The following is a 12,849-nucleotide window of genomic DNA, read 5'->3' as shown; positions in this document are numbered from 1 at the left end:
ATGTGGGTATATATTTAGTCCTCTATCTTTCTTTCAGCCTCTTGTACACTTCTGGCGGACAGGAATGATTTTTTCTAAACTACGAGCTTAGCCTTTGGGTACCGTGCTGCTTTTATTTGTGGCCACGAGGCTACAGTCAGGTTAAAGCCAGTTTTCATTTCGAAGCACACTTTTACGCGAAAGCGTAAAGGCTCCGCGTTGCAGAAAAGCCGATGTCGAGATTGCCGTCGGCGTGACGGAAAAATCCGGACTATAAAGTCGAAATGGTGGCTGTTACAAGAGGCTTCCAACTCTGGCACAGTTGCCACACCAGCGGCGCATAGGTATGGTGGCTAGAAGGGGCAGGAAACCTGTCATTAGAGAGTTTTAGCGTGAAAACATGGCGGCGCCCTTCCAAGCGACAGCTTCCCGCTTCAGCCGATTCAGCAGTCCTTGCAATTCCGGTCGGCATGATTACCAGCTACTGGTGTTGTTGCTTTTCGCTATAACTTACCTTGCTTCGACGATAAAGTTTAAGCTGCAATTCAGCCCAGTTTTTGAGATACGCTCTCGAAACTGGAGCCTCAAGCTGCCACTGCAACCGTCTACAACTGCCCGGATCATAACACAAACGTCTGGAACACAACAAAAGTAGATTTCGAGCTTTGCCGCAGTGTTTTATATATTTAAATGATGTAACACAATAATTTATATTAAATTTACAAAAGTTTTTTTAACATTAAACGCTATGTGATGGGTTGCTCGAACGGTTTGTAGTTAACATTGCGTTGACTAGATGGCGCCACCGTTATAAGTTTTTTGTTCCACTTTATTTCATTTTCTGGGTCACTTTGCTGACTAAAATAAGCGCTGCTGTAATAATTGGTTTAAAAGACTCTTGAATATTATATTAAGGCGGAAGCCTTTAATGCCTCATCGTTGTAAGCAGGAGTTGTCGACAGAAATGTCACGCTTTTCAATTGGTCGAAACGATCGTGACGTCACAGTGCGCGAATTTCAAACAGGGCCAATTGTACTTTGGCTAGTAACCTTGCAACCAATTAAGGGATCGTATAGTGATGCTCCAAGTAGGTGGGACTGAGTTTAGTTAATTGCTTAATTACCCAGTTAGCCTAATTAACCCTTCTAGTCAGGCGAGATAAATAAATAAAACCGAGTAGGAAATTGCTCGAGTTCAGGACTTGAACCCCGGTCGCCGGAGTGCGAGACGAGCATGCTAACCACTCCGCCATGCCAGCTCAATGGTTTGGAATGAACAAAGGCGCGTCTAGTGAATACGGTGTCTTCGTTCACTCCCATCTTCCTCCCTTCCCGTTACGGCGAGGTTTAGGTGTCCACCCAGATATGCGAGACAGATACATTTCCTTTCCTAAAAAACCAATTTACCGACGAGCAAGGCGTAGAACCGAACGGGCGATGGCGTTCTTTGGACTCCCTGGCAGTGTCGCAAGACGCTGTCACTTTTCACTCTTAGAGGCGAAGCCTAACATCTTAACAACGCATCAGTGACACAAGCAGCAACACCACGCTTAAGGCTTGCCTCACCGCGCTTTAGGTCAACAAAGTGCCCCCCCCCCCTGAATTTTTTGGCAAGTTAGCGGCAGTGGCGACCATTTTATAAGGACATTTCGCCTCCATGTCAAGCATATCGCGCTTAACGTTTTCAGAACGCTATACTAAAACTGTCTGAGGGGATAAGTTGCTTGCGGTACGCTAACGTAATTTCCCTTAGGTCCGCTATCGCGCTAACGCTTTACTAAAGCTCTCTATTAACTCCATGCCTCTGACCCTCGGGTCGCGAGTAAGACACGCTACTGCTATGCCAGGCAGGCATGTTCGTACGTATTTGTTAAAGCGGCTCTTTATAGTATGTACGCCGCGTAGTCTCTCACATAATGATTGCGAAAGAGGAAACAGTAGCCATGTTTGCGTGGGCAAAAACAACCACTGTCGCGTCGTAAGGCGGAGCTTAAAGGTGCACTAAAGAGTAATCTGAACTCGTCTTTTTACCGCGGGAAATCGATCTAGACGCGTTAAGGGCATTCTTAGAAACTTCGAATTATTGTCTAGTGCGGTCGATTTCCTTAATTTAAATCGGATTAAACGTCCCCGCTCCCGCCTTTTTTTTTTAACTCACCGCTGCCAATAGGAGGAGTCAACCAACCTTTCAGCCAGTCCCGCGGCGGCTTACTGCTCTGCCATCGGCGGAGCGATACGTAGCGATCGGCGAAAGCAAAGAGTCCATGCGTATTTTTATCTCCGTGAGCCTAATTTGCAGCTATGTAGTCTCTGACTGGATCTATTTATTCACGGAAACCTAAAAAACAAAATAAAAGCGAAAGCGAAGCCGCCACGCGACTGCCTGAAAGGCACTCCACGCGTTAGTTGACTCCTCCTACCTTCAGCGGTGAGCTCAAAAAAGGCGGGAGCCGGGACGTTTAATCCGATTTAAATCAGGGAAATCGGCCGCACAGGACGATTTTAATTCGAAGTTTCTAAGAATGCGCGGAACGTGTAGATCGAGTTCTCGCGGTAAAAAGACGAGTTCAGATTACTCTTTAGCGCGCCTTTAAGTGTCCCTTCAATTGATGGTCTTTTTTTTTGCATATATTTCGATCACGCTTCTTCCTTTGCGAACCTCATGCGTCAAAATGGCTTTCGTGTTGTCGTTGAATTAAATTGCTACCATCGTCTAGCTTTCTCACACGAGAGCAAAGGCGAGCGCACTCACGAATACGCTAGAAAAGAAGATGAATACGAAGCAGTACGTTAGTGTATGACTGGTTGTGCATCAGGGACCTTGAGCCTGTTGTACCCGGTCATATACCCTAAAAGTACCGATAACAGAGGGAGAGCCCGGAGTCGAATAAGTGGCAGCGTCGACGTAAAGAGAGACGGCGCCGGGACATTTGCGATAAGGTGGAGCGGCGAAGCACGAGGGAGGCGTAAAATTCTGAGCAACCATGATGCCTGTGCGACATCGCTCTTCATAATAAATAAATTGACATAGCTAGGGGGTCATAGTAGTAGTGAAGGAAGAAGAGGCGGTGATTTATTGATTGATTGATTGATTGATTGATTGATTGATTGATTGATTGATTGATTGATTGATTGATTGATTGATTGATTGATTGATTGATTGATTGGAAGAAGTAGAAGAGGCAAGAAGGTGCCATTTTCATGTGGAGAAGAAGGACGGGGCAGATGTGGAGATGAAGAAGATGAAGCGGAGAGATTCCTGAAATATCTAATTTGTTTACTTATTAAAGATTTTTAACAATTCATACATATTTTCTAGTTTCAAACATTCTACTATTTTACTTAGCTTTTTTTTCCCCGCTTTTTTTTCCCTTGGCATTCACCACCGTACCTTGGCCAATCCCCCCGCGTGGGTATGTGCCATTTTCATATGGTGAAGAAGAAGAAGATCGAACGCGTTTCTAGTGCTGGTGCTGCTGGTGCGTGGCTGCGATATCAACTGTGATGTCTTGGTTGTGCCTGCGTGCTCATCACTGCTGAGGCCTTTCTACGTGGGGGGATTTGGCCAAGTCTAAGGTTAGTGCTGTAGGCGTGGTTAATGTGCATTTGACGGCGCGTTTGGCTGAGATATGTCGCTGACCTCCCCTGGCGGAGGGTCGGCAGCCTGGTTTGCCAGCTTGCCCACCCAAAGCTTGCTGCTGGACTATTTTCGGAAAAATGGAATTGACGTCATCCCTGTGGCTTTCATACCGATCGGTGAAGACATGATCAAGATGAAAAGCTCTAAAATTCTTCAGCTGGAGCTAAGGTCTCTAACCAACCACAATTTACAGATCTCTGAGGTGCGACCGTTCAGCCGCAGAGGCATTGTCTGCAAGTCGTCTGACATTGCTTGCGTCACACACTTGCTTCAGTGCAATTTTTTTTTACTCATTGCCGGTGAAAGCCTTCATCCCGGAACAGCTCGCATGCTCCAAAGATATTGTTCCTGGTGTAGACCCAGCATCTTCCCCGCAGGAAATACTGGAAGGGTTTCAGGATGCCAGAGTGGGGGTTCTTTCTTTCTGCCGGTGCAGTAGAGAAGTAAACGGCTTGCGCGTACCGACAGAATCAGTCATAACTTTTGCTGGCTCTTCCTGTCCTGCTGAACTCAAGGTCTGGCCCATAGTGTACCATGTGGACCCTCTGCAGCCTCGTCCTCTCCAATGCTCCATCTGCTGGCGGTTCGGTCACAGTGGTAAAGCGTGCAAATCGGCGACCAGCTGCCGTGTTTGTGGAGGTCATTCAGCTGACAACTGCGCCTGTGATCAGCCCCTGTGTTGCCTCTGCAACTCCAACCACACAGCTGATGATGTCAATTGTTCAAAACGAGCCGGCGAGCGAAGCCTGTTAGATATAATTGAGGTGAAGCGATGCTCGAGAGCAGATGCATATGCACTTCTGGACCGGAAGGATAATTCATACGCCAGCCGTGCGCGATTCGAGATCTTGAGTCAAGTGTGACTGCTTCGGTAGTATCCACAGGTGAACAGGCTCGTTCTGTGGTGGTCGAGCAAATGCTGTGCACTTTTACCGAGGCTTTATCTCAACTTGTTGCCGGCCAATCTGTGCTTCCTCAATCATCTGTTCGGGCGGCGACGTCTGCATTACTCCCAAATTGTGCTGCTAAGTACTAGTCACTCCATTTCGCCTCCTGACGCATCCCAGGCCCCGCCTCCCACCAGCGCTCCTTGCAGTGCCCCTGTAATCTATCCCGTACCTCACCTCATTCTGTTGGAGACTTCCCTTCTCCAGCGGTTCCAACATACATCACCCAGCTTGGGTGATCCGTTGCTGAATAGCGTGGATTTCAGCATTTAAGGCACCCATGGAATGTCCGGTCGTGTAAGTCAAGGCTGTCTGAAGTGTCCATGACGCTTATGCGATGCAGAATCCCTCACCTCAATTTGTACTTATATGCAGATGCGGGTTCGCTACGACAAACCTTTGTAACTCAAGTGGAGAGGTTGAAACGGTAGACCATTTTCTCCTCTCTTGCCGGCGGTTCACATCTCAGAGAAAGCAGTATTTGGAGGGCCTTCTTTCGATGTTATGACTCCCTTTGTCTCTTCAGTTCTCTCTTTCGGTGCGAGCGCCGGAATTCTCGTTAAGCACTGTTTGTGGCTACCTTAATGATTACATTATTGCAACTGGTCGGTTACCTTGTTAACTGTACCTACAATTCTGCCGCATGTCCAAAAATTGTATTTGATTATATTCCTGGTACTTCTAATTTGTGCAATTTATTTAAATTTTTCAACATTTTATATTTTTTTCTGGTTTCAGTCATTCTACTATTCTACTTCGCTCTTTTGTTTTGTTTTTTCGCACAAATACTTCCTTGACATTCTCCACCGTACCTTAGACAACCCCCCCGCGTGGGTATGTGCCATGTTTATTGAGAAGAAGATGATTTCGCTGCTCTTGCAAATCTACTTTCTGCAGCACCACGGCCTTTTGGCCCATCCTGTAACTCGGAGGGGCCCTGCAAGGCTTAGGGCACCCTCCGTGTGGCCTCCTCTGTTGATGTCCGTGTTTCCTTTTCGTAGTTTCGCCGGTTTGTGGTCTCTGGCGGTTGGCTGGTTAAGCCTATCAACTGCCAGCTTGGCCATGGCCGACCGGTTTGTTCCAGATGGCCCGCCACTTCCGGATGGCTCTTCTTCGTGTGGGGCGAATCCTGGCACTGCCTCGGACTAGTCTTCGGACCACACGGACAGCCTTTTTCCTCCTGGCGTGCTTGAGGAGCCCACCCTTGTCACCCACCCCGGAGGTGCCTCATGTGCCCCTTTGGGACCTGCAGTCTCCCAGCGTTCGTGGCAGCCTGGTCTCTCGCTGCAGCCGGCAGGGGTTCTGGAGTCGCTGCAACCCGACCGCTTGGAGTTGTGCGCGGTCGCTGACGCCATGCGGCCTCATGAACAGATTGACTGCGATTTTGGACAAGGAAAACAAGATAGGTCCTGCAGCCCGCACCGTCCTTCTGTCTCTGGTATGCGACCTTTACCGCTAAACGGCGCATTTTTTTTCGCGTGCGCAGTTGCCGAGACCAACTATTTACGCACGCTCCAGACCCCTTTGGAAGCCAGACAGCGCGAGCTGAACGCCGTTAGAACACGGCTTGCAGAGTTGTCCGCTAGGGTCACCGCAGCTTAGGCAGAACCTCGCAAGAGGCGCTGGTCCCCTGGACTTTCGTTGACGCCCTGCGTGGTGCTCCGGTTCCTGTTCTACAGAGGGATACCGGTATTACAGCCCGGATGCTACCCCTGGCCCGCCAGAGCCTCTTCCTGCTCGGGCTCCTGACCGGACCAACTGCCGCATCAGCTGTTCTTAACTTCCGTCCCGGGCTCGGTGGACGTCGTCCGCGGGGTGCAGGCATTGATTAAGGCGAACATCGATCCCGAGGTCGAGGGCATCGGAGCTATTGCCCTTCGGCCTTCCCGTCATGCCCTCACGGTTGCCTCCAGCGACCCTGCGGACCTGGACCGCCTCATGGCCGCCATTACCCATATCGAGGCCACTAGAACCTCGATCAATGTCCGTGTCCCCCGGCAGAGGAATCCGCACATCCACCTAGCTGGGGTCGACCCCGACGTGTGGCCGCAGGACGTAGTCATGGCACTTAACCGCCGGAACCCCAATCTCCACCTGGACCTATCCTCCTGCAAGGTGAGGCTCTTTTTTTTCCCCAACGATCCAGAAAGCTCGTCCACGTCCTCGAGGTGGACCCCCCCTTCCTCTGTCCGTCTATGCGCGGCACTTCGCGTGACCCTCGGGTGAACTTCGATCGAGGTGCGCGAAGACCTGCATGTGCCGCTCTGCACCTATCTTGCGCAATATAACCACGCTTTGAAGGCATGCACGGTGAAAAACGATCCTTCGAAGGCTTGTTGCATCTGCTGAGCCGGGTCACATGCCTTGGCGGCCTACCCGACCCCCATCCAAGATCCCAAAAGGAAGTGCGCCCCTTGCGCTGCCGCCGGTCGCTCGTCCGGTCATCCTGCGGGGCATGTGTCTTGTTCACTTTTGCGTGAACGCGCGGATAGGATCCGTGCCCGCAGTAATTATGGCCCTTAGCGCTCAATTAACCCCGCGTCCTCCACCTGACCACATCAATTTTCTCCAAGTCAGTTTGGATCACACCCTTTGTGCGACTTACCCGATGGTTAAATATATTCAGGACAACACCATCACAATCACCACTGTCGGCGATCCATATATTAAGGTGAAAGCCGTTAATGCCTCATACTGTCGTTAGCAGCCGTGTCGGCAGCCGTGTCGGCAGCCGTGTCGGCAGCCGTGTCGGCAGATGTGTCCGCGTTTTGACGGGTGTCCACCGAGATATACGAGACAGTTACTGCTTAATTTCCTTTCCTCAAATACAATTTTCAGTTTCTTCATTACGGCCCCTCTTTCTCTTTCTTCTTTCACTCCGACTTCCTCCCTTCCTGTACGGTGTGGTTCGGGTGTCCACCGAGGTGACAGAGAATTACTGCGCCATTTCCTTCCCCAAAAAAGCGTTGCGTTCAAAGGGCAAGGCATCGCGCCGAACGGGTGGTGGCGTTCCTCCCTTCCTGTACGGTGCGGTTCGGGTGTCCACCGAGATGACAGAGAATTACTGCGCCATTTCCTTTCCTCAAAAAGCTTTGCGTTCAAAGGGAAAGGCATCGCGCCGAATGGGTGGTGGCGTTCCTAACTTCCTGTACGGTGCGGTTCGGGTGTCGACCAAGGTGACAGAGAATTACTGCGCCATTTCCTTTCCTCAAAAAGCGTTGCGTTCAAAGGGCAAGGCATCGCGCCGAACGGGTGGTGGCGTTCCGTGGACTGCCTGGCAGCGCTACAACACGCTGTCGCGTTCCACTCCTAAAGGCGAAGCTTAAGCGTCGTTAATTAGCAGGTAATTAGTATTTAGTCATTAATCAGTAATTATCCACTAATTAGTAATTTGTCATTACTTCATCATCAAATATGTGTGACGTCATCCAATGGGGACGTCATCAGTGTCACATAGGCAAAGTGGTGCGGAAAACGCTTTCGCCTCTACGCACAGTTAAAGTGCCCCCTGAATTTTTTACTACCCATAATGTATTTGTAGGAATTTCCTCCACTTTTCACAAAATCTGTTCTCCTAAAAACCCTCGATGTGTGATACTGCTACCTAATCCTACCTTTGATATATTTCCCATTTTTATTTCTCCTGAGGTTGTTTCTATCTTATGTTCTACATTGACTGATCAATTTATTTTTATAGTAGTATATGTACCGCCTCGTGCGGATATCGCGGCATCTCTGGCTTTGTTTACCACTGGTATACTGACTTCACTCACTGACAAAATTATCATTTGCGGTGATTTTAATGCCAAAGAACATTTTATGAGGCGGCAATATCACTGACGCTAGCGTAACTCATGTTGAAGCTTAAGGCCTCTAATACCATGGTTGTTCTTAATAATCCATAATCTTTACCAACCGAAACTGCGTACGTTTCAAGTTGGATTGACCTCAGCTTCGCTTCTCCTAATTTACTTGCAAAGGGCTACTCTTTGGAAGTCATTCCTGATTCATCACTTTCCGAGCACGGATTTATTACACACTCCTTTCTTTCCCAACCATCATCGCCGTTCAAGCGGCTCACCAGAGCCAACTCCAGTCGTTTAATTTCCGAGTTAACTTCTCTGCCTTGGTTAAATCTTCTTACAATCATCAGTTTCATTCGGCGTGTGCTCTTGATCATGTCTTCGCTAAATTTAACGCCACCTTCATGGCATTTTACAAGGAAAACTTGCGTTTCGTAAAACCAAAGTTTCCCGAGGGTGGAGAAGTCCCGTGTGCGCGCTCTTCGTTGCCGTTTCCAAGGCATTTCAGACCCTCAGCTGAGAAATTTCCACCGTTCAATTTATTATAAAGCTCTTGCAAAGTATCTGTCTAACATTAGAACCACACATGATAGTTAAAGGAGATCTGCTCCACAGCTGCGTAAATTTTTTTTGGTAAGCCATATAAACATGCTTTTAGCAAGCTCAGGTGCCCTTCCATTATCCCTCATGTACAGTCGCGAGCGAAAAATATTAGCACAGATCATTGGCGATCACAATTCGTATATCTCACCACGCGGCGCTGCGGTACGCAGACCTGCCTAACGGGCCATTTCCATGTTTGCAGCAGAGGGGGGGACGGCAGGAAGTAAGCTTTATCAAGCGTGCACCGCCCGAGCGTTGAAGTGCCGACCCTACATGACTGCGCTTGCGGCATTTATTTTGGCTCGGTTATCATGAGCAAAGATGGCTTCTTTTTATTACCGTTTTTTTTATGTCCGCGATGGTTGGCAAAAGGAACTCGCGGGAACAATAGCTGATAGCGCTGCTTTTAGCCAGTAATTTTGCTGCCCGTGGCAGTCCGCTGAACCCCCCTAATACTGTAGAATGGGAACGGCCCGGCACTCTCGTTATCAGCCTCTTCGCCACCCGCAGCGCCACGCATTGTCATTCCTGCGCTCTGGTGTTCCGTCACGTGTGCCAATCTTTTTTACCCGCGACTGTACAGTACACCTCATTTCTCCTTCTCAAGCTCTTCACAGAGGAGAGCTCCGTGCTCCTTTGTTGAGCACAGGCGCTTTAGTAGTGGCCTGCATACTGTGCTTTGACTTCGTGACTGTGACTGCGCCTTTGACTGTGTTGTGACTTTTGTTTTGTCTTGTTTTGTTTTGATTGTGTTTTAACTTCCCTGGTTTTCGTTGTGGCCGGCACTCTGATTTGTCTTGATTGTTACTGATACTATAACTATACTGTGACTTTGGTTTTCTCTTTTTTGTTTATTTATTTCGCGGTCTGCACGCTGTGCTTTGTCTGTCTGCCTGTGGCTGTGACTTTGACTGTGATGTGCCGTTTGTTTCCTCTTCTTTTGAGTTTTATTTTTTACTGCTCTGATTTTTCCTTTACATTTTTTTTTTTTCGTTGGAGCAATTACCTCTTTTTCATTTATCTTGAATTGGCGTTAAGCCTGGCAAAGGGTTGCTGGTCCGGGCACCCTCTCTCTTTCTTTAATTTTTTAACCTTTTCTGAGAAGAGCAATAAAAGGGATAAAAGGGCCAGTTATAGGGCTGTACTATCATGTGAAACGTACTCCTCATCCGCATCTGAACGAAGCGCTGGGCAGATTTTTCTGTGGCCCGGCAAACCTTTGGGGTGGCTACCGCCATCCATCGCCTCCTCTTGTCGCCGTCACTGAAGGGAGGAAGCTTTTCATGGTTAGAGAAGGGGCCGAAATCGTGTACGAAGTAAGCGGAGGAAGGAGAAGCAAGAACGAGGACATTCGTCGCGACAACCATTTAGTTGATTGTGGGGTGTTGAGGAGTGTTCGAAGCTAGCTCGTTGTTGACTGTAGCGGACACGGTGGAAAAAAGCTTAGTAGGAGTGAATGAATGAACTTTATTTCCGTCATCATGGGGCCTCACGGTCGGGGCGCAGCAATTAGGAGGGGGCACCTCCCAGCCGGCTCTCAGCACCGGAGACCGCGGAGAGAGTCTTGTGGTAAGCTGTCTCCGCCTGACGGATGATGAGTCTCTGCTAATCCGGGTCGTGGCTTCGGATCAGCGCTTCCCAGGTGACAAGGTCTGGGATGATTTGTGTTTTAGCCCCAGGAGAATCCTGAGTGTCACGTTGGCTCAGTCATTTTGTATTTGCCGCGCACGGTCAACGCCCTGATGTCTGTTGACGCCTTGACTACTGTTGAAAGTCGAAGCACTTGCAAGTTCATAGTTATTTGCATCTGGCCATTATCCTTTTTGCTCTCATAAAACTAATGTATCTAAGAAAGATCATGTGCAACTGGTGTGGGAATAAAGGCCGGTCATGGTTATATGCATGGGGAGTTCACACCGCGAATAGGTGGCGCGTCGGGGCGTTTCGTGTTCTTTGGCCTCGATTTGATCTCGGCGGCTCGGCTAGCTCGGCGGGCTGTCCGCCATATTGCAATGCTGTGCGGCTTCCTATCGTCTTGAACAGTCAATTTTCCAAAGAAGTACTGCTTCTCCGTGCGCTGTTATGTCGTCGTACGCGAAACCGTTCACGCACTAGCCGGTACGTTTTAGGTTTTATGTTCCGACGTGGCCTAGTCAACTGTTGTGAAGCGCGGCCCTCTGTGCAGATTATCGAATAAATCCGGATTTCGTAGTCCGGCGCCCGATGCCACACCAAAGCCGGTGTCCCGTGTGACGTCTTTAAAGTGCAAGGGCGACATTTTTACAGACATTCGGAAATATTCTGCGAATGGTCCGTGTGGCTCCGGTTCTGGCTTTGTCGCTGAGTGTGTATTTATGCGCTGAATTGGCGTTTTACGCTTCGCAAGTGTCGTCGAGGTGCCCAGGGACGCTGTCTAGAGCCAGCCTTCTAGCCCTAACGTCCGTAAGTTAACATGTGCTTTTTAGTCGTTTTCTAAGCCTCGCTAAGCGGCGATTCATTCAGCGTTGTTAACCTTCACAGTCAGGGCTGAAGTGCATCAGCTTTGGCTGCGGTTTTTTGCGATGTGCTGTTTTGGTGTGGCGCTTACCTGAACAGATTTTGTTAAAGATAGCAGAGGTCAGTATTGGGTAGTGCAGTTTTCTTTGTGTGCAAATGTTCAGTGTAAATCGAGTTGTTGTTCAATGACCGAAGCCTGGCCTTTACTTTGCTCTTAGTGAAGATCATTATGTGTTAAAGAAACGCAGGGCGGATCTTGTGCCCCTCATTGTGCTTAGAATTGTATGTGTGAGTGCGTGTGGGGCTGTGGCGTAATGTCACTGGGCGCGTGCCATGCCGGTCACGTTTTCCGATTTCTTTCCGATCCAGCGCAGCTCTGATATAGCTCTGATTGTACAACCCTATTTTCTGTCTCGATATTTTTGTGTGGCTTTGCTAACTGTGGTACTCCGTGGTTGCCTAAAACGCCTCGTGCGATGTGTTGCAGCGTTTACCGGCGTGCCCATTCAATGTAATCCAGTGTGCAATTTAACTGTGTACCCCTCCCCGCCCCATCGCCGTTTTTATTTTACCTTTGTTCTTACGTGCCCAACGCACGTTGCATGCGGTTTGTTAACTGGCAGGATTGGCTTTGTTGAACCATTCGCCATTATGAAACATGCTTGCTCAACACCCTTGCTTACCCTGCTGATTGTCTACCCTGCAGGAACGCTTGCCTCAAGATCTCCACTAACCTGCTGTTTCTCCAGATTGGTATGTTTTCTTTTTCACTTGTGTTCCTTTTGCAGCACCTATTTTGCCACCTATTTAGTGCACATGGAAGAAGGTAGCATCGCTTATTGCTGCCATCTCCCAGATAACTTTATCCCTACTGGCAATAGTCTCCACTTTGGGTTTGACAGCTCTTGAGGCTAGGCTTCAGTCTAAGCCTTGGTGACAATAGATATTGGAAAACCCAAGTCTTGTTAGGTTATTTTGTTTTATTGTTAGTGGTGAAGGATGGCTGCTGTTGCCATGATGAAGGCGAAGCCACCTGTTGAAACATGGGCTGTTTTAGCAGACCAGGAATGTGGTCTTGTTGTGCATGGTATGGGTGCAGTGTCCTTGGTCATGTGCACAGGCTAGTCTGAGTGGTGTGTGCATGTGTAGTGGTGCTGCAGTTGTACTGTGCACTGTTACGGGACTGCATTCCTGGTCTGCTCCAACCCTGTTAGCACGGGACCTTTGTTCAATAGATTTTTGTGCTTCCCCCTTTTTCTGGCCCAGCCGCAGTGTGACTTCCATCACTTGGCACTGTGTGGTAGTTTTAATGCTGTTCTTCCGTGATTACATGCTGTGTGGTTGTGTTTTTGGTGGTGCCTCAAACACAAGAATACATACC

The 12,849-nt window shown here is 48.9% G+C and overlaps 1 protein-coding gene across 7 annotated transcripts in view; it reads left to right on the top strand.

The window, feature by feature from the left end:
* Positions 1 to 10,921: 10,921 nt before the first annotated feature.
* The window catches only part of CkIIalpha (casein kinase II subunit alpha), a 50,069-nt gene continuing 48,141 nt past the window's right edge, over positions 10,922 to 12,849 (top strand). For 2 of the 7 annotated variants that reach the window (XM_089580318.1, XM_089580319.1), the window contains exons 1-2: positions 10,923 to 11,090; positions 12,175 to 12,221. Coding sequence is in view for 1 of the 7 variants with exons in the window: in XM_089580324.1 (XP_089436450.1) it covers positions 11,280 to 11,414 (135 nt within the window). In the remaining 6 variants the exon portion in view is untranslated. Of the gene's footprint in view, positions 11,415 to 12,174; positions 12,222 to 12,849 lie in introns of all 7 variants that reach the window. The other 5 variants (XM_089580323.1, XM_089580322.1, XM_089580320.1 and 2 more) reach the window with 5 other exon arrangements.

The sequence above is a fragment of the Amblyomma mixtum genome, chromosome 3, assembly GCF_055824585.1.
Source record: "Amblyomma mixtum isolate Tamu chromosome 3, ASM5582458v1, whole genome shotgun sequence".
NCBI lineage: Eukaryota > Metazoa > Arthropoda > Arachnida > Ixodida > Ixodidae > Amblyomma > Amblyomma mixtum.
This window is presented reverse-complemented; position numbering and strand designations above follow the sequence as displayed.